Here is a 27,917-nt window from a genome sequence, read left to right as displayed (position 1 = left end):
TCACTGATGGGCTGTTGAAATGTACTCTACTCACGGTGTCTGCAGCAGTTGTGCAACAGTGGGCATCCCAGTCTTACAGGCATCTGTGGACAGGATGGATTGCAGCACAGACACTACGGAGAGAGGAGAGGTCAGGGGCACATCGGGAGAGGTCAGGGACACATCAGGGGCACATCGGGAGAGAGGAGAAGACAGGGACAACATCAGGAGAGAGGACAACATCAGGAGAGGACAACATCAGGAGAGAGGAGAGGACAACATCAGGAGAGAGGAGAGGACAACATCAGGAGAGAGGACAGCATCAGGAGAGGAGAGCATCAGGAGAGAGGACAACATCAGGAGAGAGGACAACATCAGGAGAGAGGAGAGCATCAGGAGAGAGGACAACATCAGGAGAGAGGACAACATCAGGAGAGAGGACAACATCAGGAGAGAGGACAACATCAGGAGAGAGGACAACATCAGGAGAGAGGACAACATCAGGAGAGCATCAGGAGAGCATCAGGAGAGCATCAGGAGAGCATCAGGAGAGCATCAGGAGAGGACAACATCAGGAGAGAGGAGAGGACAACATCAGGAGAGGACAACATCAGGAGAGGACAACATCAGGAGAGAGGAGAGGACAACATCAGGAGAGGACAGGGAAAGTGTATAAAAGCTCCTTTGATTTGAATTTAGAATACTCTAAAATGTAATTAGATCTACAAGGACATTTTATTGATTTATTGATTTCCATTTAGAGATTCCGGTAAACTCTTTGACGTTTCCTTTTATATGTCCTATCAATTATTATTATTGAATTATTCACCGTGGCAACCACTTGTTATTCACCACGGCAACAAGACATTTGTATGATAAAGGGGTAACATTCTTCACCAGTTCTCTTACCATTTTATACAACGCCTACCAGTTGGTAACTGCAATGTGAATTCTCCTGAGAGGAATTATAGTGTGTCATTTTTCTCTTATTGTAAATTAAGTTTTGAGATTGCTGACATGTAATATTGTTAATGGGATTGACATTGTATTAATTAAATTTATTTTATCCCGTTTCCCCTCCGTACACAGACTCTGTTTCATCATTAAACTCCTAAGCTTTGTACGAATACCCATAGTAACATACTGTATACTTACTGAGTATATACACTACATACTATTAGTTCATTTTAGTAAACTGTAAACTAACGGTCTCCTTTCAGTTGATTGTACTAGCGCTTCGGCCCGTCTACCGGAGGGTGACGCTGTTGCTATGCAACTTCTTAATAGCTTGTTAGCATAGCATAGCTAACAAATTACTAGCTAGACATCTTATGACTTCATTAACCATGTCCATTGAGAACGCATGACTAAACCACTTAGCTAAGCTAATAATGACGTGAATAATCAAGTCAGTAAACGTTGGGTAGTTAGTTAGATAGCATATAGTTAATATACTGGCAAGTTTGATGTATTAGTAGCCAACTAACTTTACATAGCTAGCTAACATACCGGTACATACTGCTGTAATGATATGCTATGTGGTTCGTAAGGACAGCGTAGCTAACAAATTGTCACCCAACATAACGTGTAACGTAACTTATTTGAAAAGTAATTTGTTTATTACATTGCTCAACATTCTTTTAACATTTGTCATAATTTGTTAAAGCAATGAACTTTGTATCGGCTGAATATTTTTCCTCCATTTTCTTCAAATCTGAAAACGTTGTAAAGCCACGCCCATTTTTGGAAGAATTGCATTATGGGCCCTAAACGCACAGAAATAGTTTCCATTGCTTGTATATTGGCGAATGTAGTACATCATCAGGGAACGTTTGGAATACTAACTGTATCCATAGTACGACCAATAAGCATTCTATATACTCAATTTACGTCACATATTAGTACAGTTAGTGTGGTTACTATGAGTATTGGAACACAGCTCTAGACTGGGCGTCTGTGTCTGTCATCCCTCTATGACCAGAGTGCTGTCTGGTATCCGTTTACTCCAAGTGGCCTAGCCACACAGACTCCGTTTTAAAAATCAGAGTCATGTTCGTCAGGAGGAGAGGACAGGGAAACGTCAGGAGGAGAGGACAGGGAAACGTCAGGGTCATGTTCATTAGGAGAGAGGACAGGGAAACGTCAGGGTCATGTTCATTAGGAGAGAGGACAGGGAAACGTCAGGAGAGAGGACAGGGAAACGTCAGGAGGAGAGGACAGGGAAACGTCAGAGTCATGTTCATTAGGAGAGAGGACAGGGAAACGTCAGGAGAGAGGACAGGGAAACGTCAGGGTCATGTTCATTAGGAGAGAGGACAGGGAAACGTCCGGAGAGAGGACAGGGAAACGTCATGAGGGAGGACAGGGAAAAGTCAGGAGAGAGGACAGGGAAACATCAGGGTCATGTTCATTAGGAGGAAAATGCAAGAACTTACACAGGCAGCCCCATTCAAAAGACTGCGTAGTGGAAAAATATCAGAATTGGGCTTCCTGTGTAAACACAGCCTAAGTAATGTAAGTATGTTAGTACCTAGCCACTGAGGTGTTAGGCACTGGTGTGGTACCTAGCCACTGGGGTGTTAGGCACTGGTGTGGTACCTAGCCACTGGGGTGTTAGGCACTGGTGTGGTACCTAGCCACTGAGGTGTTAGGCACTGGTGTGGTACCTAGCCACTGAGGTATAAGTTATAGCAGGGTACTGTTGTGGTACCTAGCCACTGAGGTGGTACCTAGCCACTGAGGTATAAGTTACAGCAGGGTACTGTTGTGGTACCTACCCACTGAGGTATAAGTTACAGCAGGGTACTGTTGTGGTACCTAGCCACTGAGGTGGTACCTAGCCACTGAGGTGGTACCTAGCCACTGAGGTATAAGTTACAGCAGGGTACTGTTGTGGTACCTACCCACTGAGGTGTAAGTCACAGCAGGGTACTGGTCGACAGGCACAGCATCAGGAGGTCTTCCGTACGTCATTTCATACAGTAAGTGTCCAAAAGAGTATACGTCTATACTCTCTGTCGTCTGAAAGGGTTAACAGAAACAAGACATTAGGGTTAGACATCGTCTGCATCCCAAAGTCCTAGTGGCTCTGCTCAAAAGTAGTGCACTATGTAGGGAGTAGGGTGCTAGTTGGGAAGGGAGCTAGTTGGGAAGGGAGCTAGTTGGGAAGGGAGCTAGTTGGGAAGGGAGCTAGTTGGGAAGCAGGACATTTACAGAGAAAAATAAATGTAAAAACACTAATCACCACAGAACACCACAGAACATCCATGTCATCAGCACCCCTTTAAGGCTGGTTTCCCAGACCTTGATTTGACTGAAAAACACTTTTACTGGAGATACCTTCATTGAGAATTATTTTTTAAATTAGGAGCAGGCTTCATCTACGTCCGTAAAACCAGTCCTTTAAGTAGGGCTCTGAGTTTTCCCTGGTGACGCCCTACCTATAAAAAGGTCGGTATTGTCTGACACTGCATTACATTCCCATGTGACCTGTATTAATGACACGACCACAACTATCTAAAACAGACAGTGTAGTCTTTCAGCAGACGGTCTCATCCAGAGCCACTTACAGTAGTGAGTGAATACATAAAAATCCTCATTACTTTTTCATATTGGTCCTCTGTGGGAATCGAACCCACAACCCTGGTGTGGCAAGCACCAACCATACTGTACCCACCGACACACATCCCGCTATAGCAACTGTACCAGGGCAGGCCCAGGAGGCCCGTACCAGGGCAGGCCCAGGAGGCCCGTACCAGGGCAGGCCCAGGAGGCCCGTACCAGGGCAGGCCCAGGAGGCCCGTACCAGGGCAGGCCCAGCAGACCCGTACCAGGGCAGGCCCAGCAGACCGTAACAGGGCAGGCCCAGCAGACCGTACCAGGGCAGGCCCAGCAGACCGTACCAGGGCAGGCCGTACCAGGGCAGGCCGTACCAGGGCAGGCCCAGCAGACCGTACCAGGGCAGGCCCAGCAGACCGTACCAGGGCAGGCCGTACCAGGGCAGGCCGTACCAGGGCAGGCCCAGCAGACCGTACCAGGGCAGGCCCAGCAGACCGTACCAGGGCAGGCCGTACCAGGGCAGGCCCAGCAGACCGTACCAGGGCAGGCCGTACCAGGGCAGGCCCAGCAGACCGTACCAGGGCAGGCCGTACCAGGGCAGGCCCAGCAGGCCGTACCAGGGCAGGCCGTACCAGGGCAGGCCGTACCAGGGCAGGCCGTACCAGGGCAGGCCTAGCAGGCCGTACCAGGGCAGGCCTAGCAGGCCGTACCAGGGCAGGCCGTACCAGGGCAGGCCCAGCAGGCCGTACCAGGGCAGGCCGTACCAGGGCAGGCCCAGCAGGCCGTACCAGGGCAGGCCGTACCAGGGCAGGCCGTACCAGGGCAGGCCCAGCAGACCGTACCAGGGTAGGCCGTACCAGGGCAGGCCCAGCAGACCGTACCAGGGCAGGCCCAGCAGACCGTACCAGGGCAGGCCCAGCAGACCGTACCAGGGCAGGCCCAGCAGACCGTACCAGGGCAGGCCCAGCAGACCGTACCAGGGCAGGCCCAGCAGACCGTACCAGGGCAGGCCCAGGAGACCGTACCAGGGCAGGCCCAGGAGACTGTCCAGTACTTACGTTGATTTTCCTGAACTGTGTGATGTAGGGCCGGTAGTACGAGGGCAGGCCCAGCAGGCTGTTCTCTATGTCCAGTACTTTACATGTGTTGTCTTCTATCACTATGTTAGAGGCATGGAGGTGACCGTACGGAAAGCCTTTGTCATGGAGGAACTTCAGAACCTGACGGGAAAGAAACAGGACAAGAGTTTAGGATGGTATCACTCTGAACAATGACATGTAGCAAAATCAAGTGACTGGACTGCCATTGAATGAAATAGGAATTAAGGACCGTGGCTTTAACAGTGACATGTAGTGTGACAAATGACATTCAATAGCTGCAGGGGGTGATAATCTGGAGTCTGATCCAGAGGGTGATGCCCCCGATCCTGGGGGTGAGGAACATGGCCTTGAGCTGTGTGTGTGTGTGTGTGTGTGTGTGTGTGTGTGTGTGTGTGTGTGATGTCCCAGGGGTGGTTGAGGAAATAAGACACTGAAAAGACCCCATTTTTACAAAATATTAGTGTTCATTCTTTCTGCGCGTGTTTAATCTCCAGAATCGGTCTTCCATATGTCTTTGATCTGCTGCAGCTCCAGTCCACTGTGTGTGTGTGTACCTCCAGAATCTGTCGTCCGTACGTCCTGATCTGCTGCAGCTCCAGTCCCTGGATCTTCTTCGGGTTGCAGTGCTTCCTCATGAAGGCCTCTTTAGGCTTCACCTACAATCAGAAAGGAAAGCTTCAATTGAAAATGAACGAACATGAGAAGTGTAAAAAAAAAAAAAAAAAAAAAAAAAAAAAAACTTAGCAAAGGTTACATGGTTTTAACCCTTTACACTCCTACCCGTATACAGGTTGAAAATGGCAGATCTGGACACGCATAAACACCTAAATAGGAACGTAGTGGCTGTACAGTAACACGTGAGGTCAGTGGCTGTACAGTAACACGCTATACATGAGGTCAGAGGTCAGTGGCTGTACAGTAACACGCTATACATGAGGTCAGAGGTCAGTGGCTGTAAAGTAACACGCTATACATGAGGTCAGAGGTCAGAGGCTGTACAGTAACACGCTATACATGAGGTCAGAGGTCAGTGGCTATACAGTAACACGCTATACATGAGGTCAGAGGTCAGGCTCTGTATGGGTTTTGACTGACTGACGATCTGAATTTGAGCACTGCGCATCACAAGAAGATCCCCCCCCACATCCCTCCTGCTGATTGACAACACAACATTAGCAAGAAGTTGCCCAGAGTGAAGGACATGCTGTACATTAAAAGAGGACTCCATGTATTTTGAAAGATGAGATGCTGAGGATAATAATAAATACAGCTTTGACATCACATAAACAAGCTAAACACCTGTGAGTCCAAAATGTGCACTTCACACATTTACCCTTTTATAAAATGAATGTAATTTACAGTGTCAACGTTTATGATCACTGTGTTTGATTGTACAGTTAACAAATCAAATGTTATTTGTCACGTTGGTTAAACAACAGGTGTGGACTAACAGTGAAATGCTGACTGACAGGCCCTTAACGCAGAGAGAAACAATATAATAGAAAAGTAAAACCCGTAATAATACAAATACAACGAGTAACAATAACATGGCTGTATACACCGAGTACCAGTACTGAGTCAATGATAACATGGCTGTATACACAGAGTACCAGTACTGAGTCAATGATAACATGGCTGTATACACCGAGTACCAGTACTGAGTCAATGATAACATGGCTGTATACACCGAGTACCAGTACTGAGTCAATGATAACATGGCTGTATACACCGAGTACCAGTACTGAGTCAATGATAACATGGCTAACCAGGCTGCGTATGTATATCCCCTCACATGCAGTCCTGAGACAAAATGAGTGTTAAAAAAGGAATTAACAGTCCATTTAAACATGGCATCTGTGAGTTCATTTGACTCTGGGGAAATAAAAGGGCTTCATTGCCAAAATCGAGGTATCCCTTTAAGATGGGTTCAAGCCTTCAGGGGAGAAATGAGCTCCCATTCTTTAGGTTTACTGTGCCAGCTGCTTCCAGTTGTGTGCCAATGTTTCTATTTCATTGATTATACTACATTTCACCATGAGTTGGAAAATTAAGGTAAATAATATGCTAATATCTTAAGCGTTATATTCATCAGTCAGCTAATATCAGTTTCATCCTATTTCAATTAGATTAGCAGTCAAGTATACTTGATCAGAGAGAGCGGTGGGGAGGAGAGGGAGGGCCGGAGGGGTGTGTCGAGAGAGCGGTGCAGCTAGCTGAAGTGAGTGAGGAGAGCAGCGCCAGCGTCATGACAACTGATGTGAGAACAATGAACTAACGGCACTAGCTAGCTACATAGGCTACTTCTCCATGTGGTAACTCCTCTCTGCACCATGACAGGCGATGTGAAAATAAATAAATATAAACGGATATCTCCGTTCATCCAGGGTTTTTGGTTGGGGGTATGTCCGGATTGTTCTTGTGGGTACAACATCAGCATAGTCAACTTACACAAAGCTCTGACACACACACACTTACCCCACCAGACATGCTACCAGGGGTCTTTTCACAGTCCCCAAATCCAGAATAAAGAAAGCGTACAGTATTTTAGAGCCATTATTGCTCAAATGAAAAGCAAACCTGTTATTTATTTTTTTTACTGATAAAGCAACACCTCACATCTATTTGACCTAGATAGTTTGTATCAATATGTAGGCTACGTGTGCCTTTTTTTAAATACATTGATGTAGCTCTGTCCTTGAGCTGTTCTTGTCTATAAACGTTCTGTATTATATCATGTTTCATGTGGAACCCCAGGAAGATTAGCTGCTGCTTTCACAACAGCTAATGGGGATCCTAATAAAATAACCAAAAATCAACACATTTCCTAAAGCCTGTGACCGATGTACTGTATATTCTTCAACGTTGATGGGTCCTGGAGGATGAATCTTTGAACATAAATTAATATTCTAAAAAAAGTCCTGCAGCATTGAGTCTGCCTCCTCAATTTCATTGTGAAAGCCTAACACTAAAATCGTATTAGCTAGTCGTGTTGGCAATAGAACAAGCTTTTAAATGGCGCCCACCTGACCCAGATTGATATTTATAACGGACTGATTTTGGATTGCGTAAACAACTATAGTAATTGTGTGATGGCGGGGATGCAGGGTTGTGTTCCAAACTAAACAACAACAGTAATTGTGTGATGGCGGGGATACAGGGTTGTGTTCCAAACTAAACAACAACAGTAATTGTGTGATGGCGGGGATACAGGGTTGTGTTCCAAACTAAACAACAACAGTAATTGTGTGATGGCTGGGATACAGGGTTGTGTTCCAAACTAAACAACAACAGTAATTGTGTGATGGCGGGGATACAGGGTTGTGTTCCAAACTAAACAACAACAGTAATTGTGTGATGGCTGGGATACAGGGTTGTGTTCCAAACTAAACAACAACAGTAATTGTGTGATGGCTGGGATACAGGGTTGTGTTCCAAACTAAACAACTACAGTAATTGTGTGATGGCGGGGATACAGGGTTGTGTTCCAAACTAAACAACAACAGTAATTGTGTGATGGCGGGGATACAGGGTTGTGTTCCAAACTAAACAACAACAGTAATTGTGTGATGGCTGGGATACAGGGTTGTGTTCCAAACTAAACAACAACAGTAATTGTGTGATGGCGGGGATACAGGGTTGTGTTCCAAACTAAACAACAACAGTAATTGTGTGATGGCGGGGATACAGGGTTGTGTTCCAAACTAAACAACTACCAGTGTGCTGGCTGGGACTAAACAACTACCAGTGTGCTGGCTGGGATACAGGGTTGTGTTCCAAACTAAACAACTACCAGTGTGCTGGCTGGGACTAAACAACTACCAGTGTGCTGGCTGGGATACAGGGTTGTGTTCCAAACTAAACAACTACCAGTGTGCTGGCTGGGACTAAACAACTACCAGTGTGCTGGCTGGGATACAGGGTTGAGTTCCAAACTAAACAACTACCAGTGTGCTGGCTGGGACTAAACAACTACCAGTGTGCTGGCTGGGATACAGGGTTGAGTTCCAAACTAAACAACTACCAGTGTGCTGGCTGGGACTAAACAACTACCAGTGTGCTGGCTGGGATACAGGGTTGTGTTCCAAACTAAACAACTACCAGTGTGCTGGCTGGGATACAGGGTTGAGTTCCAAACTAAACAACTACCAGTGTGCTGGCTGGGATACAGGGTTGAGTTCCAAACTAAACAACTACCAGTGTGCTGGCTGGGATACAGGGTTGAGTTCCAAACTAAACAACTACCAGTGTGCTGGCTGGGATACAGGGTTGAGTTCCAAACTAAACAACTACCAGTGTGCTGGCTGGGATACAGGGTTGAGTTCCAAACTAAACAACTACAGTAATTGTGTGATGGCGGGGATACAGGGTTGTGTTCCAAACTAAACAACTACCAGTGTGCTGGCTGGGATACAGGGTTGTGTTCCAAACTAAACAACTACCAGTGTGCTGGCTGGGACTAAACAACTACCAGTGTGCTGGCTGGGACTAAACAACTACCAGTGTGCTGGCTGGGATACAGGGTTGTGTTCCAAACTAAACAACTACAGTAATTGTGTGATGGCGGGGATACAGGGTTGTGTTCCAAACTAAACAACAACAGTAATTGTGTGATGGCGGGGATACAGGGTTGTGTTCCAAACTAAACAACAACAGTAATTGTGTGATGGCGGGGATACAGGGTTGTGTTCCAAACTAAACAACTACCAGTGTGCTGGCTGGGACTAAACAACTACCAGTGTGCTGGCTGGGATACAGGGTTGAGTTCCAAACTAAACAACTACCAGTGTGCTGGCTGGGATACAGGGTTGAGTTCCAAACTAAACAACTACAGTAATTGTGTGATGGCGGGGATACAGGGTTGTGTTCCAAACTAAACAACAACAGTAATTGTGTGATGGCGAGGATACAGGGATGTGTTCCAAACTAAACAACAACAGTAATTGTGTGATGGCTGGGATACAGGGATGTGTTCCAAACTAAACAACAACCAGTGTGCTGGCTGGGATACAGGGTTGTGTTCCAAACTAAACAACTACCAGTGTGCTGGCTGGGATACAGGGTTGTGTTCCAAACTAAACAACTACCAGTGTGCTGGCTGGGATACAGGGTTGTGTTCCAAACTAAACAACTACCAGTGTGCTGGCTGGGACTAAACAACTACCAGTGTGCTGGCTGGGACTAAACAACTACCAGTGTGCTGGCTGGGATACAGGGTTGTGTTCCAAACTAAACAACTACCAGTGTGCTGGCTGGGATACAGGGTTGTGTTCCAAACTAAACAACTACCAGTGTGCTGGCTGGGATACAGGGTTGTGTTCCAAACTAAACAACTACCAGTGTGCTGGCTGGGACTAAACAACTACCAGTGTGCTGGCTGGGACTAAACAACTACCAGTGTGCTGGCTGGGATACAGGGTTGTGTTCCAAACTAAACAACTACCAGTGTGCTGGCTGGGATACAGGGTTGTGTTCCAAACTAAACAACTACCAGTGTGCTGGCTGGGATACAGGGTTGAGTTCCAAACTAAACAACTACCAGTGTGCCTGCTCTAGTTCCTCAACGACACAGCTAGGAAAGCTAAAAAAAGCTTCTTACGTTACTGAATGTATCCGGAGTATTTTCAGATTTCGTTATCAACAAACGCAGCGAAAAGTACAGTAAATGTAAAAATGCAGTGTAATGTTTGGATTCAGTCTTGTGTCAGGTGAACTGGTGTGTCCTCACCTTTAGTCTAATCACGTTCCCATAATATCCAAATTGTTCCCGTTCAATTGCTACCATGGTTATGATTTTCATATTTCTTCTGTGTATGACCATGGTGCTGCTGGTGCTGAACCCGAGAGCAGCACCGTGGTCAGATCAACCCGAGAGCAGCACCGTGGTCAGATCAACCCGAGAGCAGCACCGTGGTCAGATCAACCCGAGAGCAGCACCGTGGTCAGGTCAACCCGAGAGCAGCACCGTGGTCAGATCAACCCGAGAGCAGCACCGTGGTCAGATCAACCCGAGAGCAGCACCGTGGTCAGATCAACCCGAGAGCAGCACCGTGGTCAGATCAACCCGAGAGCAGCACCGTGGTCAGATCAACCCGAGAGCAGCACCGTGGTCAGATCAACCCGAGAGCAGCACCGTGGTCAGATCAACCCGAGAGCAGCACCGTGGTCAGATCAACCCGAGAGCAGCACCGTGGTCAGATCAACCCGAGAGCAGCACCGTGGTCAGATCAACCCGAGAGCAGCACCGTGGTCAGATCAACCCGAGAGCAGCACCGTGGTCAGATCAACCCGAGAGCAGCACCGTGGTCAGATCAACCTGAGAGCAGCACCGTGGTCAGATCAACCTGAGAGCAGCACCGTGGTCAGGTCAACCTGAGAGCAGCACCGTGGTCAGGTCAACCTGAGAGCAGCACCGTGGTCAGGTCAACCTGAGAGCAGCACCGTGGTCAGGTCAACCTGAGAGCAGCACCGTGGTCAGGTCAACCTGAGAGCAGCACCGTGGTCAGGTCAACCTGAGAGCAGCACCGTGGTCAGATCAACCTGAGAGCAGGACCGTGGTCAGATCAACCTGAGAGCAGCACCATGGTCAGATCAACCTAAGAGCAGGACCATGGTCAGATCAACCTAAGAGCAGGACCATGGTCATGTTCAGTAAGCACGAAACAGGGAGGTATTAGTTGAATTTGTCCAATAATAAACGCTTTTTTTTGTTTTGTTGTCATGATGTGTCCTAATGAACACAACCCAGTCGAGATGATATGTTTACCTTACATACGAGATCCTTCAGAGTGCCTTTAACCTTACATACGAGATCCTTCAGAGTGCCTTTTACCTTACCTTACATACGAGATCCTTCAGAGTGCCTTTAACCTTACATACGAGATCCCTCAGTGCGTTTTACCTTACATATGAGATCCCGCAGAGTTCCTTAAACCTTACCTTACATATGAGATCCCGCAGAGTTCCTTTAACCTTACCTTACATATGAGATCCCCCAGAGTGCCTTTTACCTTACCTTACATATGAGATCCCGCAGAGTTCCTTTAACCTTACCTTACATATGAGATCCCCCAGAGTGCCTTTTACCTTACCTTACATATGAGATCCCGCAGAGTTCCTTTTTCGTTAAACATCCTGATGACCAGAGCAGACAACTCACTGGTGTTGGCAAACGTCACCGGGTAGATGTACGGATTCTGGAGAGGAAAAACAACATAACTCACTCAGGCATTCTGTCTGCCTCGGTTCGACAACATAAATAACTCAGCCATTCTGTCTGCCTCGGTTCGACAACATAAATAACTCAGCCATTCTGTCTGCCTCGGTTCGACAACATAACTCAGCCATTCTGTCTGCCTCGGTTCGACAACATAAATAACTCAGCCATTCTGTCTGCCTCGGTTCGACAACATAACTCACTCAGCCATTCTGTCTGCCTCGGTTCGACAACATAAATAACTCAGCCATTCTGTCTGCCTCAATTTGGAGAGAGTCTGCATCCCAAATGACTGACACCCTATATACAGTCCCAAATTATTGACACCCTTGATAAAGAGGAGCAAAAATAACTGATAAAATGAATAATTCAAATACTGAGCTATAATGTATGCTCCCCCCCCAAAAAAATTTGGAATATTATTTAATAAACTAAATCTCTGTCTGAGAAATGTTAACAAGTAATCTTTTTTTCCTCTCAAAAAGACAAAATTGGCACCCCTAAAAATTCTTATAAATAAAGTAGTTGAAATTGTAGTATTTGGTCCCATATTCCAGGCACGGAATGACTATAACAAGCTCGTGATTCTAGAAACACGTTGGATGCATTTGCAGTTTCAGATTATCTTATGGAATGGTAATAAATGTAGTGTGTCATTTTGACATTTGTGTTTTTTTGTAAATAAGAATAGAATTTCTTTCCAAAAAACGTCTACGTTAAATGTGGATACTACCATGATTATGAATAATCCTGAATGAGTCGTGAATAATGACGAGTGAGAAAGTTAGGAGGGTCAAAGATCACGCTAACCTCCCATGTTATGGTAAAACTGCAAATTTATCCAACACGTTTCTAGAATCACCAGGAATAATGGAACCAAATACTACCTTCTACTTTATTTATAAGAATCTTTAGCGATGCAAATCATTTGACACCTATTTTTAACAAAATAATATTACTTGAACAAAATCTCCTTCTGAGCAATTATATTAGTATAAAATAATGCAATTACCCCATTTTCTGGGAGCATACAATATAGCTCAGTGTTTCAATTATTACATTTTATACAGTCATTTTGCTCATCTTAGCTCCCGAGTGGCGCAACGGTCTAAGGCACTGTGCATCTTAGTGCAAGAGGCGTCACTACAGCCCCTGGTTCGAATCCAGGCTGTATCACATCCGGCCGTGATTGGGAGTCCCGTAGGGCGGCGCACAATTGGCCCAGCGTCGTCCGGGTTTTGCCGGGGTAGGACCGTCATTGTAAATAAGAATTTGTTCTTAACTGACTTGCCAATTTAAAAACATGTAATTAAAATCTTTATCAAGGTTGTCAATAATTTGGGACCCCACTGTATTGCAGTACATTTAACCAATAAGGTGCCATTGGGAACGAAGGCAGAAACTTGCACATTGAAGTATTAAACCCGAGTTAGCGTATTAATTGGCAATGACTCCTGTTAACTAGGAGAGCGTGAACGGAGCGTATTAATTGGCAATGACTCCTGTTAACTAGGAGAGCGTGAACGGAGGGGAAAATAGATGTTCAGCTGACTAAACTCATGCTTAGCGTGGATAAATGTAACTGTGTTCTGTTGTGCTACAGACAGAGACACCGTCCTACACGCCAACCTATTTTCAACATAGGGCTTTGGCCAAAAGTAGGGCACTATATAGGGAATAGGGTTGCGTTAAGGACGCAGCCGGAGAGAGACGGAACACATTTTGTATCTGCACTGCGTTCAGCTCAGGCAGTCATGCCCTTTTCCCAACACTATTTCTCTTACGTTTACCCAAATGGCTCCCTATTCCCTATATAGTGCACTACTTTTCACCAGGGCCCCATAGGCAATAGGGTGCTATTTAGGATGCTCCCTTAGGCTACAACCTATTGCTCCGGGAACTACAGAGAGAGAGGGCTTGAGAAAGGGTACAGGAGGGGAAAAAGTCAGGAGTATGAGGGGGTCACGTTTCTACATGTAATGTGTATATAGAAGTATGAGAAGGGGAAAGTACATGATTTTCTTCTGGTCAGGTAGTTAGATAGAAATGTAATCTAGCCCACATCAACTACAGTCCCATAGTCTGACCCCACACTAGGTATTAAAACATGTAATGGGAATATTTAAGATTAATACATTCATATTTAATTAGGAGTAAGTAACCATACATTTGACAGTGAACGTTATGGAATGTTGTAGGGGTTGATGGTCACTACATTTGACAGTGAACGTTATGGAATGTTGTAGGGGTTGATGGTCACTACATTTGACAGTGAACGTTATGGAATGTTGTAGGGGTTGATGGTCACTACATTTCACAGTGAACGTTATGGAATGTTGTAGGGGTTGATGTCACTACATTTCACAGTGAACGTTATGGAATGTTGTAGGGGTTGATGGTCACTACATTTCACAGTGAACGTTATGGAATGTTGTAGGGGTTGATGGTCACTACATTTCACAGTGAACGTTATGGAATGTTGTAGGGGTTGATGGTCACTACATTTCACAGTGAACGTTATGGAATGTTGTAGGGGTTGATGGTCACTACATTTCACAGTGAACGTTATGGAATGTTGTAGGGGTTGATGGTCACTACATTTCACAGTGAACGTTATGGAATGTTGTAGGGGTTGATGGTCACTACATTTCACAGTGAACGTTATGGAATGTTGTAGGGGTTGATGGTCACTACATTTCACAGTGAACGTTATGGAATGTTGTAGGGGTTGATGGTCACTACATTTCACAGTGAACGTTATGGAATGTTGTAGGGGTTGATGGTCACTACATTTCACAGTGAACGTTATGGAATGTTGTAGGGGTTGATGGTCACTACATTTCACAGTGAACGTTATGGAATGTTGTAGGGGTTGATGGTCACTACATTTCACAGTGAACGTTATGGAATGTTGTAGGGGTTGATGGTCACTACATTTCACAGTGAACGTTATGGAATGTTGTAGGGGTTGATGGTCACTACATTTCACAGTGAACGTTATGGAATGTTGTAGGGGTTGATGGTCACTACATTTCACAGTGAACGTTATGGAATGTTGTAGGGGTTGATGGTCACTACATTTCACAGTGAACGTTATGGAATGTTGTAGGGGTTGATGGTCACTACATTTCACAGTGAACGTTATGGAATGTTGTAGGGGTTGATGGTCACTACATTTCACAGTGAACGTTATGGAATGTTGTAGGGGTTGATGGTCACTACATTTCACAGTGAACGTTATGGAATGTTGTAGGGGTTGATGGTCACTACATTTCACAGTGAACGTTATGGAATGTTGTAGGGGTTGATGGTCACTACATTTCACAGTGAACGTTATGGAATGTTGTAGGGGTTGATGGTCACTACATTTCACAGTGAACGTTATGGAATGTTGTAGGGGTTGATGGTCACTACATTTCACAGTGAACGTTATGGAATGTTGTAGGGGTTGATGGTCACTACATTTCACAGTGAACGTTATGGAATGTTGTAGGGGTTGATGGTCACTACATTTCACAGTGAACGTTATGGAATGTTGTAGGGGTTGATGGTGACTACATTTCACAGTGAATGTTATGGAATGTTGTAGGGGTTGATGGTGACTACATTTCACAGTGAATGTTATGGAATGTTGTAGGGGTTGATGGTGACTACATTTCACAGTGAATGTTATGGAATGTTGTAGGGGTTGATGGTCACTACATTTCACAGTGAATGTTATGGAATGTTGTAGGGGTTGATGGTCACTACATTTCACAGTGAATGTTATGGAATGTTGTAGGGGTTGATGGTCACTACATTTCACAGTGAATGTTATGGAATGTTGTAGGGGTTGATGGTCACTACATTTCACAGTGAATGTTATGGAATGTTGTAGGGGTTGATGGTCACTACATTTCACAGTGAATGTTATGGAATGTTGTAGGGGTTGATGGTCACTACATTTCACAGTGAATGTTATGGAATGTTGTAGGGGTTGATGGTCACTACATTTCACAGTGAATGTTATGGAATGTTGTAGGGGTTGATGGTCACTACATTTCACAGTGAATGTTATGGAATGTTGTAGGGGTTGATGGTCACTACATTTCACAGTGAATGTTATGGAATGTTGTAGGGGTTGATGGTCACTACATTTCACAGTGAATGTTATGGAATGTTGTAGGGGTTGATGGTCACTACATTTCACAGTGAATGTTATGGAATGTTGTAGGGGTTGATGGTCACTACATTTCACAGTGAATGTTATGGAATGTTGTAGGGGTTGATGGTCACTACATTTCACAGTGAATGTTATGGAATGTTGTAGGGGTTGATGGTCACTACATTTCACAGTGAATGTTATGGAATGTTGTAGGGGTTGATGGTCACTACATTTCACAGTGAATGTTATGGAATGTTGTAGGGGTTGATGGTCACTACATTTCACAGTGAATGTTATGGAATGTTGTAGGGGTTGATGGTCACTACATTTCACAGTGAATGTTATGGAATGTTGTAGGGGTTGATGGTCACTACATTTCACAGTGAATGTTATGGAATGTTGTAGGGGTTGATGGTCACTACATTTCACAGTGAATGTTATGGAATGTTGTAGGGGTTGATGGTCACTACATTTCACAGTGAATGTTATGGAATGTTGTAGGGGTTGATGGTCACTACATTTCACAGTGAATGTTATGGAATGTTGTAGGGGTTGATGGTCACTACATTTCACAGTGAATGTTATGGAATGTTGTAGGGGTTGATGGTCACTACATTTCACAGTGAATGTTATGGAATGTTGTAGGGGTTGATGGTCACTACATTTCACAGTGAATGTTATGGAATGTTGTAGGGGTTGATGGTCACTACATTTCACAGTGAATGTTATGGAATGTTGTAGGGGTTGATGGTCACTACATTTCACAGTGAATGTTATGGAATGTTGTAGGGGTTGATGGTCACTACATTTCACAGTGAATGTTATGGAATGTTGTAGGGGTTGATGGTCACTACATTTCACAGTGAATGTTATGGAATGTTGTAGGGGTTGATGGTCACTACATTTCACAGTGAATGTTATGGAATGTTGTAGGGGTTGATGGTCACTACATTTCACAGTGAATGTTATGGAATGTTGTAGGGGTTGATGGTCACTACATTTCACAGTGAATGTTATGGAATGTTGTAGGGGTTGATGGTCACTACATTTCACAGTGAATGTTATGGAATGTTGTAGGGGTTGATGGTCACTACATTTCACAGTGAATGTTATGGAATGTTGTAGGGGTTGATGGTCACTACATTTCACAGTGAATGTTATGGAATGTTGTAGGGGTTGATGGTCACTACATTTCACAGTGAATGTTATGGAATGTTGTAGGGGTTGATGGTCACTACATTTCACAGTGAATGTTATGGAATGTTGTAGGGGTTGATGGTCACTACATTTCACAGTGAATGTTATGGAATGTTGTAGGGGTTGATGGTCACTACATTTCACAGTGAATGTTATGGAATGTTGTAGGGGTTGATGGTCACTACATTTCACAGTGAATGTTATGGAATGTTGTAGGGGTTGATGGTCACTACATTTCACAGTGAATGTTATGGAATGTTATAGGGGTTGATGGTCACTACATTTCACAGTGAATGTTATGGAATGGTGTAGGGGTTGATGGTCACTACATTTCATAGTGAATGTTATGGAATGTTGTAGGGGTTGATGGTCACTACATTTCACAGTGAATGTTATGGAATGTTGTAGGGGTTGATGGTCACTACATTTCACAGTGAATGTTATGGAATGTTGTAGGGGTTGATGGTCACTACATTTCACAGTGAATGTTATGGAATGTTGTAGGGGTTGATGGTCACTACATTTCACAGTGAATGTTATGGAATGTTGTAGGGGTTGATGGTCACTACATTTCACAGTGAATGTTATGGAATGTTGTAGGGGTTGATGGTCACTACATTTCACAGTGAATGTTATGGAATGTTCTTATGCGTGTTGATAGTGGTTGACGGCAGAGTGGACACTTCATGGTATTGTATTATGCGTTTACAGAAAATGTTTGATTAGGATATAAAAGGGCCTGCTGTTAGAAAGTTAGACTTTTCTCTCTGTGACTACAAATGTATGATCTTACGCCCTACTCGGAGGGGGATACGTTTTGCTGGGGGAGCTCAGGTAATGTAATTATGTGCACGAGCACAAATCCTCACATCTGTAATTTTAGCCCCGTGTTAGTCCTTTTTACATGGCAGGAAGGTTATTATCCCAGCCATAAAAACATACATTTTTTCAGAAAACTCCAAGGTCCTTTGATAATACTTCTCCCGTGTGAATCGTCAGGGGGCAAGTAGGCAGTCAGGGGGCAGGTAGTTGATTCCCGGCAGTCAGGGGGCAGGTAGTTGATTCCCGGCAGTCAGGGGGCAGGTAGTTGATTCCCGGCAGTCAGGGGGCAGGTAGTTGATTCCCGGCAGTCAGGGGGCAGGTAGTTGATTCCCGGCAGTCAGGGGGCAGGTAGGCAGTCAGGGGGCAGGTAGCTGATTCTGGCAGTCAGGGGGCAGGTAGGCAGTCAGGGGGCAGGTAGGCAGTCAGGGGGCAGGTAGGCAGTCAGGGGGCAGGTAGGCAGTCAGGGGGCAGGTAGGCAGTCAGGGGGCAGGTAGGCAGTCAGGGGGCAGGTAGGCAGTCAAGGGGCAGGTAGTTGATTCTGGCAGTCAGGGGGCAGGTAGGCAGTCAGGTGGCAGGTAGTTGATTCTGGCAGTCAGGGGGCAGGTAGGCAGTCAGGGGGCAGGTAGGCAGTCAGGGGGCAGGTAGTTGATTCTGGCAGTCAGGGGGCAGGTAGGCAGTCAGGGGGCAGGTAGTTGATTCTGGCAGTCAGGGGGCAGGTAGGCAGTCAGGGGGCAGGTAGTTGATTCTGGCAGTCAGGGGGCAGGTAGGCAGTCAGGGGGCAGGTAGTTGATTCTGGCAGTCAGGGGGCAGGTAGGCAGTCAAGGGGCAGGTAGGCAGTCAAGGGGCAGGTAGGCAGTCAAGGGGCAGGTAGTTGATTCTGGCAGTCAGGGGGCAGGTAGGCAGACAGGGGGCAGGTAGGCAGTCAGGGGGCAGGTAGGCAGTCAGGGGGCAGGTAGGCAGTCAGGGGGCAGGTAGTTGATTCTGGCAGTCAGGTGGCAGGTAGGCAGTCAGGGGGCAGGTAGTTGATTCTGGCAGTCAGGGGGCAGGTAGGCAGTCAGGGGGCAGGTAGTTGATTCCCGGCAGTCAGGGGGCAGGTAGTTGATTCCCGGCAGTCAGGGGGCAGGTAGTTGATTCCCGGCAGTCAGGGGGCAGGTAGTTGATTCCCGGCAGTCAGGGGGCAGGTAGTTGATTCCCGGCAGTCAGGGGGCAGGTAGTTGATTCCCGGCAGTCAGGGGGCAGGTAGTTGATTCCCGGCAGTCAGGGGGCAGGTAGTTGATTCCCGGCAGTCAGGGGGCAGGTAGTTGATTCCCGGCAGTGAGGGGGCAGGTAGGCAGTCAGGGGGCAGGTAGCTGATTCTGGCAGTCAGGGTGCAGGTAGCTTATTCTGGCAGTCAGGGGGCAGGTAGTTTATTCTGGCAGGTCAGGGGGCAGGTAGTTTATTCTGGCAGGTCAGGGGGCAGGTAGTTTATTTCTGCGGTCAGGGGGCAGGTAGGCAGTCAGGGGGCAGGTAGGCAGTCAGGGGGCAGGTAGGCAGTCAGGGGGCAGGTAGGCAGTCAGGGGGCAGGTAGGCAGTCAGGGGGCAGGTAGGCAGTCAGGGGGCAGGTAGGCAGTCAGGTAGCTTATTCTGGCAGTCAAGGGGCAGGTAGTTGATTCTGGCAGTCAGGGGGCAGGTAGTTGATTCTGGCAGTCAGGGGGCAGGTAGCTTATTCTGGCAGTCAAGGGGCAGGTAGCTTATTCTGGCAGTCAAGGGGCAGGTAGGCAGTCAGGGGGCAGGTAGTTGATTCTGGCAGTCAAGGGGCAGGTAGCTTATTCTGGCAGTCAAGGGGCAGGTAGGCAGTCAGGGGGCAGGTAGCTTATTCTGGCAGTCAAGGGGCAGGTAGGCAGTCAGGGGGCAGGTAGCTTATTCTGGCAGTCAAGGGGCAGGTAGTTGATTCTGGCAGTCAGGGGGCAGGTAGCTGATTCTGGCAGTCAAGGGGCAGGTAGCTTATTCTGGCAGTCAAGGGGCAGGTAGTTGATTCTGGCAGTCAGGGGGCAGGTAGCTTATTCTGGCAGTCAAGGGGCAGGTAGTTGATTCTGGCAGTCAGGGGGCAGGTAGCTGATTCTGGCAGTCAAGGGGCAGGTAGCTTATTCTGGCAGTCAAGGGGCAGGTAGGCAGTCAGGTGGCAGGTAGTTGATTCTGGCAGACAGGGGGCCGGTAGGCAGTCAAGGGGCAGGTAGTTGATTCTGGCAGTCAGGTGGCAGGTAGCTTATTCTGGCAGTCAGGGGGCAGGTAGTTGATTCTGGCAGTCAGGGGGCAGGTAGTTGATTCTGGCAGTCAGGGGGCAGGTAGGCAGTCAGGGGGCAGGTAGTTGATTCTGGCAGTCAGGGGGCAGGTAGGCAGTCAAGGGGCAGGTAGTTGATTCTGGCAGTCAGGGGGCAGGTAGGCAGACAGGGGGCAGGTAGGCAGTCAGGTGGCAGGTAGTTGATTCTGGCAGTCAGGGGGCAGGTAGGCAGTCAGGGGGCAGGTAGGCAGTCAGGGGGCAGGTAGTTGATTCTGGCAGTCAGGGGGCAGGTAGGCAGTCAGGTGGCAGGTAGTTGATTCCCGGCAGTCAGGGGGCAGGTAGTTGATTCCCGGCAGTCAGGGGGCAGGTAGTTGATTCCCGGCAGTCAGGGGGCAGGTAGTTGATTCCCGGCAGTCAGGGGGCAGGTAGTTGATTCCCGGCAGTCAGGGGCAGGTAGTTGATTCCCGGCAGTCAGGGGGCAGGTAGTTGATTCCCGGCAGTCAGGGGGCAGGTAGTTGATTCCCGGCAGTCAGGGGGCAGGTAGTTGATTCCCGGCAGTCAGGGGGCAGGTAGTTGATTCCCGGCAGTCAGGGGGCAGGTAGTTGATTCCCGGCAGTGAGGGGGCAGGTAGTTGATTCCCGGCAGTGAGGGGGCAGGTAGTTGATTCCCGGCAGTGAGGGGGCAGGTAGGCAGTCAGGGGGCAGGTAGCTGATTCTGGCAGTCAGGGGGCAGGTAGGCAGTCAAGGGGCAGGTAGGCAGACAGGGGGCAGGTAGGCAGTCAGGGGGCAGGTAGTTGATTCTGGCAGTCAGGGGGCAGGTAGGCAGACAGGGGGCAGGTAGGCAGACAGGGGGCAGGTAGGCAGACAGGGGGCAGGTAGGCAGTCAGGGGGCAGGTAGTTGATTCTGGCAGTCAGGGGGCAGGATGGCAGACAGGGGGCAGGTAGGCAGTCAGGGGGCAGGTAGCTTATTCTGGCAGTCAAGGGGCAGGTAGCTTATTCTGGCAGTCAAGGGGCAGGTAGTTGATTCTGGCAGACAGGGGGCAGGATGGCAGACAGGGGGCAGGTAGGCAGTCAGGGGGCAGGTAGGCAGTCAGGGGGCAGGTAGCTTATTCTGGCAGTCAAGGGGCAGGTAGGCAGTCAGGTGGCAGGTAGTTGATTCTGGCAGACAGGGGGCAGGTAGGCAGTCAGGGGGCAGGTAGTTGATTCTGGCAGTCAGGGGGCAGGTAGTTGATTCTGGCAGTCAGGGGGCAGGTAGTTGATTCTGGCAGTCAGGGGGCAGGTAGGCAGTCAGGTGGCAGGTAGTTGATTCTGGCAGTCAGGGGGCAGGTAGGCAGTCAGGGGGCAGGTAGGCAGTCAGGGGGCAGGTAGTTGATTCTGGCAGTCAGGGGGCAGGTAGGCAGTCAGGGGGCAGGTAGTTGATTCTGGCAGTCAGGGGGCAGGTAGGCAGTCAAGGGGCAGGTAGTTGATTCTGGCAGACAGGGGGCAGGTAGGCAGTCAGGGGGCAGGTAGTTGATTCTGGCAGTCAGGGGGCAGGTAGGCAGACAGGGGGCAGGTAGTTGATTCTGGCAGACAGGGGGCAGGTAGGCAGTCAGGGGGCAGGTAGTTGATTCTGGCAGTCAGGGGGCAGGTAGTTGATTCTGGCAGTCAGGGGGCAGGTAGTTGATTCTGGCAGTCAGGGGGCAGGTAGGCAGTCAGGTGGCAGGTAGTTGATTCTGGCAGTCAGGGGGCAGGTAGGCAGTCAGGGGGCAGGTAGGCAGTCAGGGGGCAGGTAGTTGATTCTGGCAGTCAGGGGGCAGGTAGGCAGTCAGGGGGCAGGTAGTTGATTCTGGCAGTCAGGGGGCAGGTAGGCAGTCAAGGGGCAGGTAGTTGATTCTGGCAGACAGGGGGCAGGTAGGCAGTCAGGGGGCAGGTAGTTGATTCTGGCAGTCAGGGGGCAGGTAGGCAGACAGGGGGCAGGTAGTTGATTCTGGCAGTCAGGGGGCAGGTAGGCAGTCAGGTGGCAGGTAGTTGATTCTGGCAGTCAGGGGGCAGGTAGGCAGTCAGGTGGCAGGTAGTTGATTCTGGCAGTCAGGGGGCAGGTAGGCAGTCAAGGGGCAGGTAGGCAGACAGGGGGCAGGTAGGCAGACAGGGGGCAGGTAGGCAGACAGGGGGCAGGTAGGCAGACAGGGGGCAGGTAGGCAGTCAGGGGGCAGGTAGGCAGACAGGGGGCAGGTAGGCAGACAGGGGGCAGGTAGTTGATTCTGGCAGTCAGGGGGCAGGATGGCAGACAGGGGGCAGGTAGGCAGTCAGGGGGCAGGTAGCTTATTCTGGCAGTCAAGGGGCAGGTAGCTTATTCTGGCAGTCAAGGGGCAGGTAGTTGATTCTGGCAGACAGGGGGCAGGATGGCAGACAGGGGGCAGGTAGGCAGTCAGGGGGCAGGTAGGCAGTCAGGGGGCAGGTAGCTGATTCTGGCAGTCAAGGGGCAGGTAGCTTATTCTGGCAGTCAAGGGGCAGGTAGGCAGTCAGGTGGCAGGTAGTTGATTCTGGCAGACAGGGGGCAGGTAGGCAGTCAAGGGGCAGGTAGTTGATTCTGGCAGTCAGGGGGCAGGTAGTTGATTCTGGCAGTCAAGGGGCAGGTAGGCAGACAGGGGGCAGGTAGGCAGTCAGGGGGCAGGTAGTTGATTCTGGCAGTCAGGGGGCAGGTAGGCAGACAGGGGGCAGGTAGTTGATTCTGGCAGTCAGGGGGCAGGTAGGCAGTCAGGTGGCAGGTAGTTGATTCTGGCAGTCAGGGGGCAGGTAGGCAGTCAGGTGGCAGGTAGTTGATTCTGGCAGTCAGGGGGCAGGTAGGCAGTCAAGGGGCAGGTAGGCAGACAGGCAGTCAGGGGGCAGGTAGTTGATTCTGGCAGTCAGGGGGCAGGTAGGCAGACAGGGGGCAGGTAGGCAGTCAGGGGGCAGGTAGGCAGTCAAGGGGCAGGTACTTGATTCTGGCAGTCAGGGGGCAGGTAGTTGATTCTGGCAGTCAGGGGGCAGGTAGGCAGACAGGGGGCAGGTAGGCAGACAGGGGGCAGGTAGTGTGCGGTGAGGCCTCTTTTCAGAGAATATTCACACAGACAGCATTGGTAGGAGCTAGATGATACATACCGACAGTGGGTAGAAGAAATCTGCTAACCACAAATCTATTTTCAAAGAGTATACGTACAGTGAGGCTGGGTAGGAGCTTCATGGTCGACTGAAGATCTTTGTCTGACAGGAATTTATCTGGACCAAAGTCAACCTGTACAACAACAAAACCACAAACTTACTAGAAACACATACTTTACCAGCCCAAAACCTTCAGGTCATAGGAACACAATACAGGATAGAATTAGTTTACAACTATAAAATGCAGATACCAAACGACAATTGTCTGGTCGCTAGCAAGTGAAAACCAGTCAGCGCCTGGCTCAAGACTAGTTGTACCTACAGTATAAAACAGCTTTTGATTCTACCTCTCTGTACCTTCACATTGTAAAGCAGATATAAGATGACAATAAAGTTCTAAAATAATTTATTCAAAGTACCAACAGCAACAGTAGACAGCAACAGTAGACAGCAACAGCAACAGCAGACAGCAACAGCAGACAGCAACAGTAGACAGCAACAGTAGACAGCAACAGTAGACAGCAACAGCAGACAGCAACAGTAGACAGCAACAGTAGACAGCAACAGCAAAAGTAGACAGCAACAGTAGACAGCAACAGTAGACAGCAACAGCAAAAGTAGACAGCAACAGTAGACAGCAACAGCAGACAGCAACAGTAGACAGCAACAGCAGACAGCAACAGTAGACAGCAACAGCAAAAGTAGACAGCAACAGTAGACAGCAACAGTAGACAGCAACAGCAAAAGTAGACAGCAACAGTAGACAGCAACAGCAGACAGCAACAGTAGACAGCAACAGCAGACAGCAACAGCAGACAGCAACAGTAGACAGCAACAGCAAAAGTAGACAGCAACAGTAGACAGCAACAGCAACAGTAGACAGCAACAGCAGACAGCAACAGTAGACAGCAACAGTAGACAGCAACAGTAGACAGCAACAGCAGACAGCAACAGTAGACAGCAACAGTAGACAGCAACAGTAGACAGCAACAGTAGACAGCAACAGTAGACAGCAACAGTAGACAGCAACAGTAGACAGCAACAGTAGACAGCAACAGTAGACAGCAACAGCAGACAGCAACAGCAGACAGCAACAGCAGACAGCAACAGTAGACAGCAACAGTAGACAGCAACAGCAGACAGCAACAGCAGACAGCAACAGCAGACAGCAACAGCAGACAGCAACAGTAGACAGCAACAGTAGACAGCAACAGTAGACAGCAACAGTAGACAGCAACAGTAGACAGCAACAGTAGACAGCAACAGTAGACAGCAACAGTAGACAGCAACAGTAGACAGCAACAGTAGACAGCAACAGCAGACAGCAACAGCAGACAGCAACAGTAGACAGCAACAGCAACAGTAGACAGCAACAGCAGACAGCAACAGCAGACAGCAACAGTAGACAGCAACAGTAGACAGCAACAGTAGACAGCAACAGTAGACAGCAACAGTAGACAGCAACAGTAGACAGCAACAGTAGACAGCAACAGTAGACAGCAACAATAGACAGCAACAATAGACAGCAACAATAGACAGCAACAATAGACAGCAACAATAGACAGCAACAATAGACAGCAACAGTAGACAGCAACAGTAGACAGCAACAATAGACAGCAACAATAGACAGCAACAGTAGACAGCAACAATAGACAGCAACAGTAGACAGCAACAGTAGACAGCAACAGTAAACAGCAACAGCAGACAGCAAAAGCAAACAGCAACAGTAGACAGCAACAGCAGACAGCAACAGTAAACAGCAACAGTAAACAGCAAAAGCAAACAGCAAAAGCAAACAGCAAAAGCAAACAGCAAAAGCGGACAGTAGACAGCAACAGTAGACAGCAACAGTAGACAGCAACAGTAGACAGCAACAGTAGACAGCAACAGTAGACAGCAAAAGCAAACAGCAACAGTAGACAGCAACAGCAGACAGCAACAGTAGACAGCAACAGTAGACAGCAAAAGCAAACAGCAACAGTAGACAGCAGACAGCAGACAGCAACAGTAGACAGCAACAGTAGACAGCAACAGTAGACAGCAACAGCAGACAGCAGACAGCAACAGTAGACAGCAACAGTAAACAGCAAAAGCAAACAGCAAAAGCAAACAGCAAAAGCAAACAGCAAAAGCGGACAGTAGACAGCAACAGTAGACAGCAACAGTAGACAGCAACAGTAGACAGCAAAAGCAAACAGCAACAGTAGACAGCAACAGCAGACAGCAACAGTAGACAGCAACAGTAGACAGCAACAGTAGACAGCAACAGTAGACAGCAAAAGCAAACAGCAACAGCAGACAGCAACAGTAGACAGCAACAGTAGACAGCAACAGTAGACAGCAACAGTAGACAGCAACAGCAGACAGCAACAGCAACAGTAGACAGCAACAGCAGACAGCAACAGCAGACAGCAACAGCAGACAGCAACAGTAGACAGCAACAGTAAACAGCAACAGCAGACAGCAACAGTAGACAGCAACAGTGGACAGCAACAGCAACAGTAGACAGCAACAGTAGACAGCAACAGTAGACAGCAACAGTAAACAGCAACAGTAAACAGCAACAGTAGACAGCAAAAGCAAACAGCAACAGTAGACAGCAACAGCAGACAGCAACAGTAGACAGCAACAGCAGACAGCAACAGCAGACAGCAACAGCAGACAGCAACAGTAAACAGCAGACAGCAGACAGCAACAGTAGACAGCAACAGTAGACAGCAACAGCAGACAGCAACAGCAGACAGCAACAGTAGACAGCAACAGTAGACAGCAACAGTAGACAGCAAAAGCAAACAGCAACAGTAGACAGCAACAGTAGACAGCAAACAGCAGACAGCAGACAGCAGACAGCAACAGTAGACAGCAACAGTAAACAGCAACAGCAGACAGCAACAGTAGACAGCAACAGTGGACAGCAACAGCAACAGTAGACAGCAACAGTAGACAGCAACAGTAAACAGCAACAGTAAACAGCAAAAGCAAACAGCAACAGTAGACAGCAACAGCAGACAGCAACAGTAGACAGCAACAGTAGACAGCAACAGCAGACAGCAGACAGCAACAGTAGACAGCAGACAGCAACAGTAGACAGCAACAGCAGACAGCAGACAGCAGACAGCAGACAGCAACAGCAGACAGCAACAGTAGACAGCAACAGTAGACAGCAACAGTAGACAGCAACAGCAGACAGCAACAGCAAACAGCAACAGTAGACAGCAACAGTAAACTTACCCAACTCAACACTTGACGTTCCTTGGGTTGTTCTTTGTTTTTGATTAAGAAATATTTCTTCCGTATCCTCCACCCTGAAAGGTTATAAAAACATGTTCATTTTAATATCACATTTTCCTGATTAACAGTCCACTTACAGCTTAATCGGAGTCACAATGGTAAGTTCACGGTCAACAGAGCTGGTGCGTAACCAATCAATTTAGAGGGGAAAGGGGGATACCTAGTTGTACAACTGAATGCATTCTACTGAAATGTGTCTTCCGCATTGAACCCCCAACCCCTCTGAATCAGAGAGGTGCGGGGAGCTGCCTTAAATCGACATCCACGTCATCGGGCGCCCGGGGATTTAGTCCACTTAATTATGAAATCAATTCACCTCGCTTTATTTACAAAAACACTTCAAGGCTATCTGAGTTATGAAAAGCACTTCAAGGCTATCTGAGTTATGAAAACACTTGAAAGTGTTCTGCCCATACTAATAATAAGCATCAGGTGTGTCATTCCCATAGAGCAGTAACGAGAGATTAACACGTTCCCCTTTTTTCCTCCTGAAGCAGCGGAGAGAACGGTCACAACAGACATGTGACACAGCATTATAATCAGACTGTAATAACATGACACAGCATTATAATCAGGCTGTAATAACATGACACAGCAGGTGTTTTATATTTCCTGCCACTTTCATAAATCACTCCTGATATAAGAAAACTGAGGCTTCGTATAATCTTTAATTCTATAAAATCGCTACAATGTTATTATACAGCTTTAATAGGATAACATAGGATAGCACGACAGACACAGCATTATAATCAGGCTGTAATGACACGACAGGCATAGCATTATAATCCGGCTGTAATGACACAGACATAGCATTATAATCAGGCTGTAATAACATGACACAGCATTATAATCAGACTGTAATAACATGACATGACACGGCATTATAATCAGACTGTAATAACACGACAGACACAGCATTATAATCAGGCTGTAATAACACGACAGACACAGCATTATAATCAGGCTGTAATAACATGACATGACAGATGTTCCAAGATGGCATAGTAGTTCAGACGTCTTTTTTTGTCCTCGTATTGTCGTGTCCTGTATACATATATATTTACACCTTTCTTCGCATATCTTTATATATTTTATTATCCAAGAACTCAACTACAAAAGCTTTCCTGCAACCCGCCTCACCAATTACAAAAAAAAGTATTATTTACCTCAAATCTGAAAATCCACAGTGGTAGCTAGCCAGAGGCTAACCAGAAGCCGGCCGAAACTAGCCAGA

General features: G+C 47.6%; 1 protein-coding gene across 1 annotated transcript in view; it reads right to left on the bottom strand.

Annotated features, from left to right (window-relative positions):
• The window catches only part of pxk (PX domain containing serine/threonine kinase), a 61,462-nt gene that overhangs the window by 12,253 nt on the left and 21,292 nt on the right, over positions 1-27,917 (bottom strand). Inside the window, exons 6-12 of the mRNA XM_038983911.1 lie at positions 26,624-26,697; positions 23,451-23,525; positions 11,726-11,830; positions 5,192-5,293; positions 4,596-4,757; positions 2,883-3,000; positions 35-113 (exon numbers count right to left, since the gene is read on the bottom strand). Coding sequence (XP_038839839.1) covers positions 35-113; positions 2,883-3,000; positions 4,596-4,757; positions 5,192-5,293; positions 11,726-11,830; positions 23,451-23,525; positions 26,624-26,697 — 715 coding nt within the window. The remainder of the gene's footprint in view (positions 1-34; positions 114-2,882; positions 3,001-4,595; positions 4,758-5,191; positions 5,294-11,725; positions 11,831-23,450; positions 23,526-26,623; positions 26,698-27,917) is intronic.

This window comes from Salvelinus namaycush, unplaced genomic scaffold, assembly GCF_016432855.1.
Source record: "Salvelinus namaycush isolate Seneca unplaced genomic scaffold, SaNama_1.0 Scaffold20, whole genome shotgun sequence".
Lineage (NCBI taxonomy): Eukaryota > Metazoa > Chordata > Actinopteri > Salmoniformes > Salmonidae > Salvelinus > Salvelinus namaycush.
This window is presented reverse-complemented; position numbering and strand designations above follow the sequence as displayed.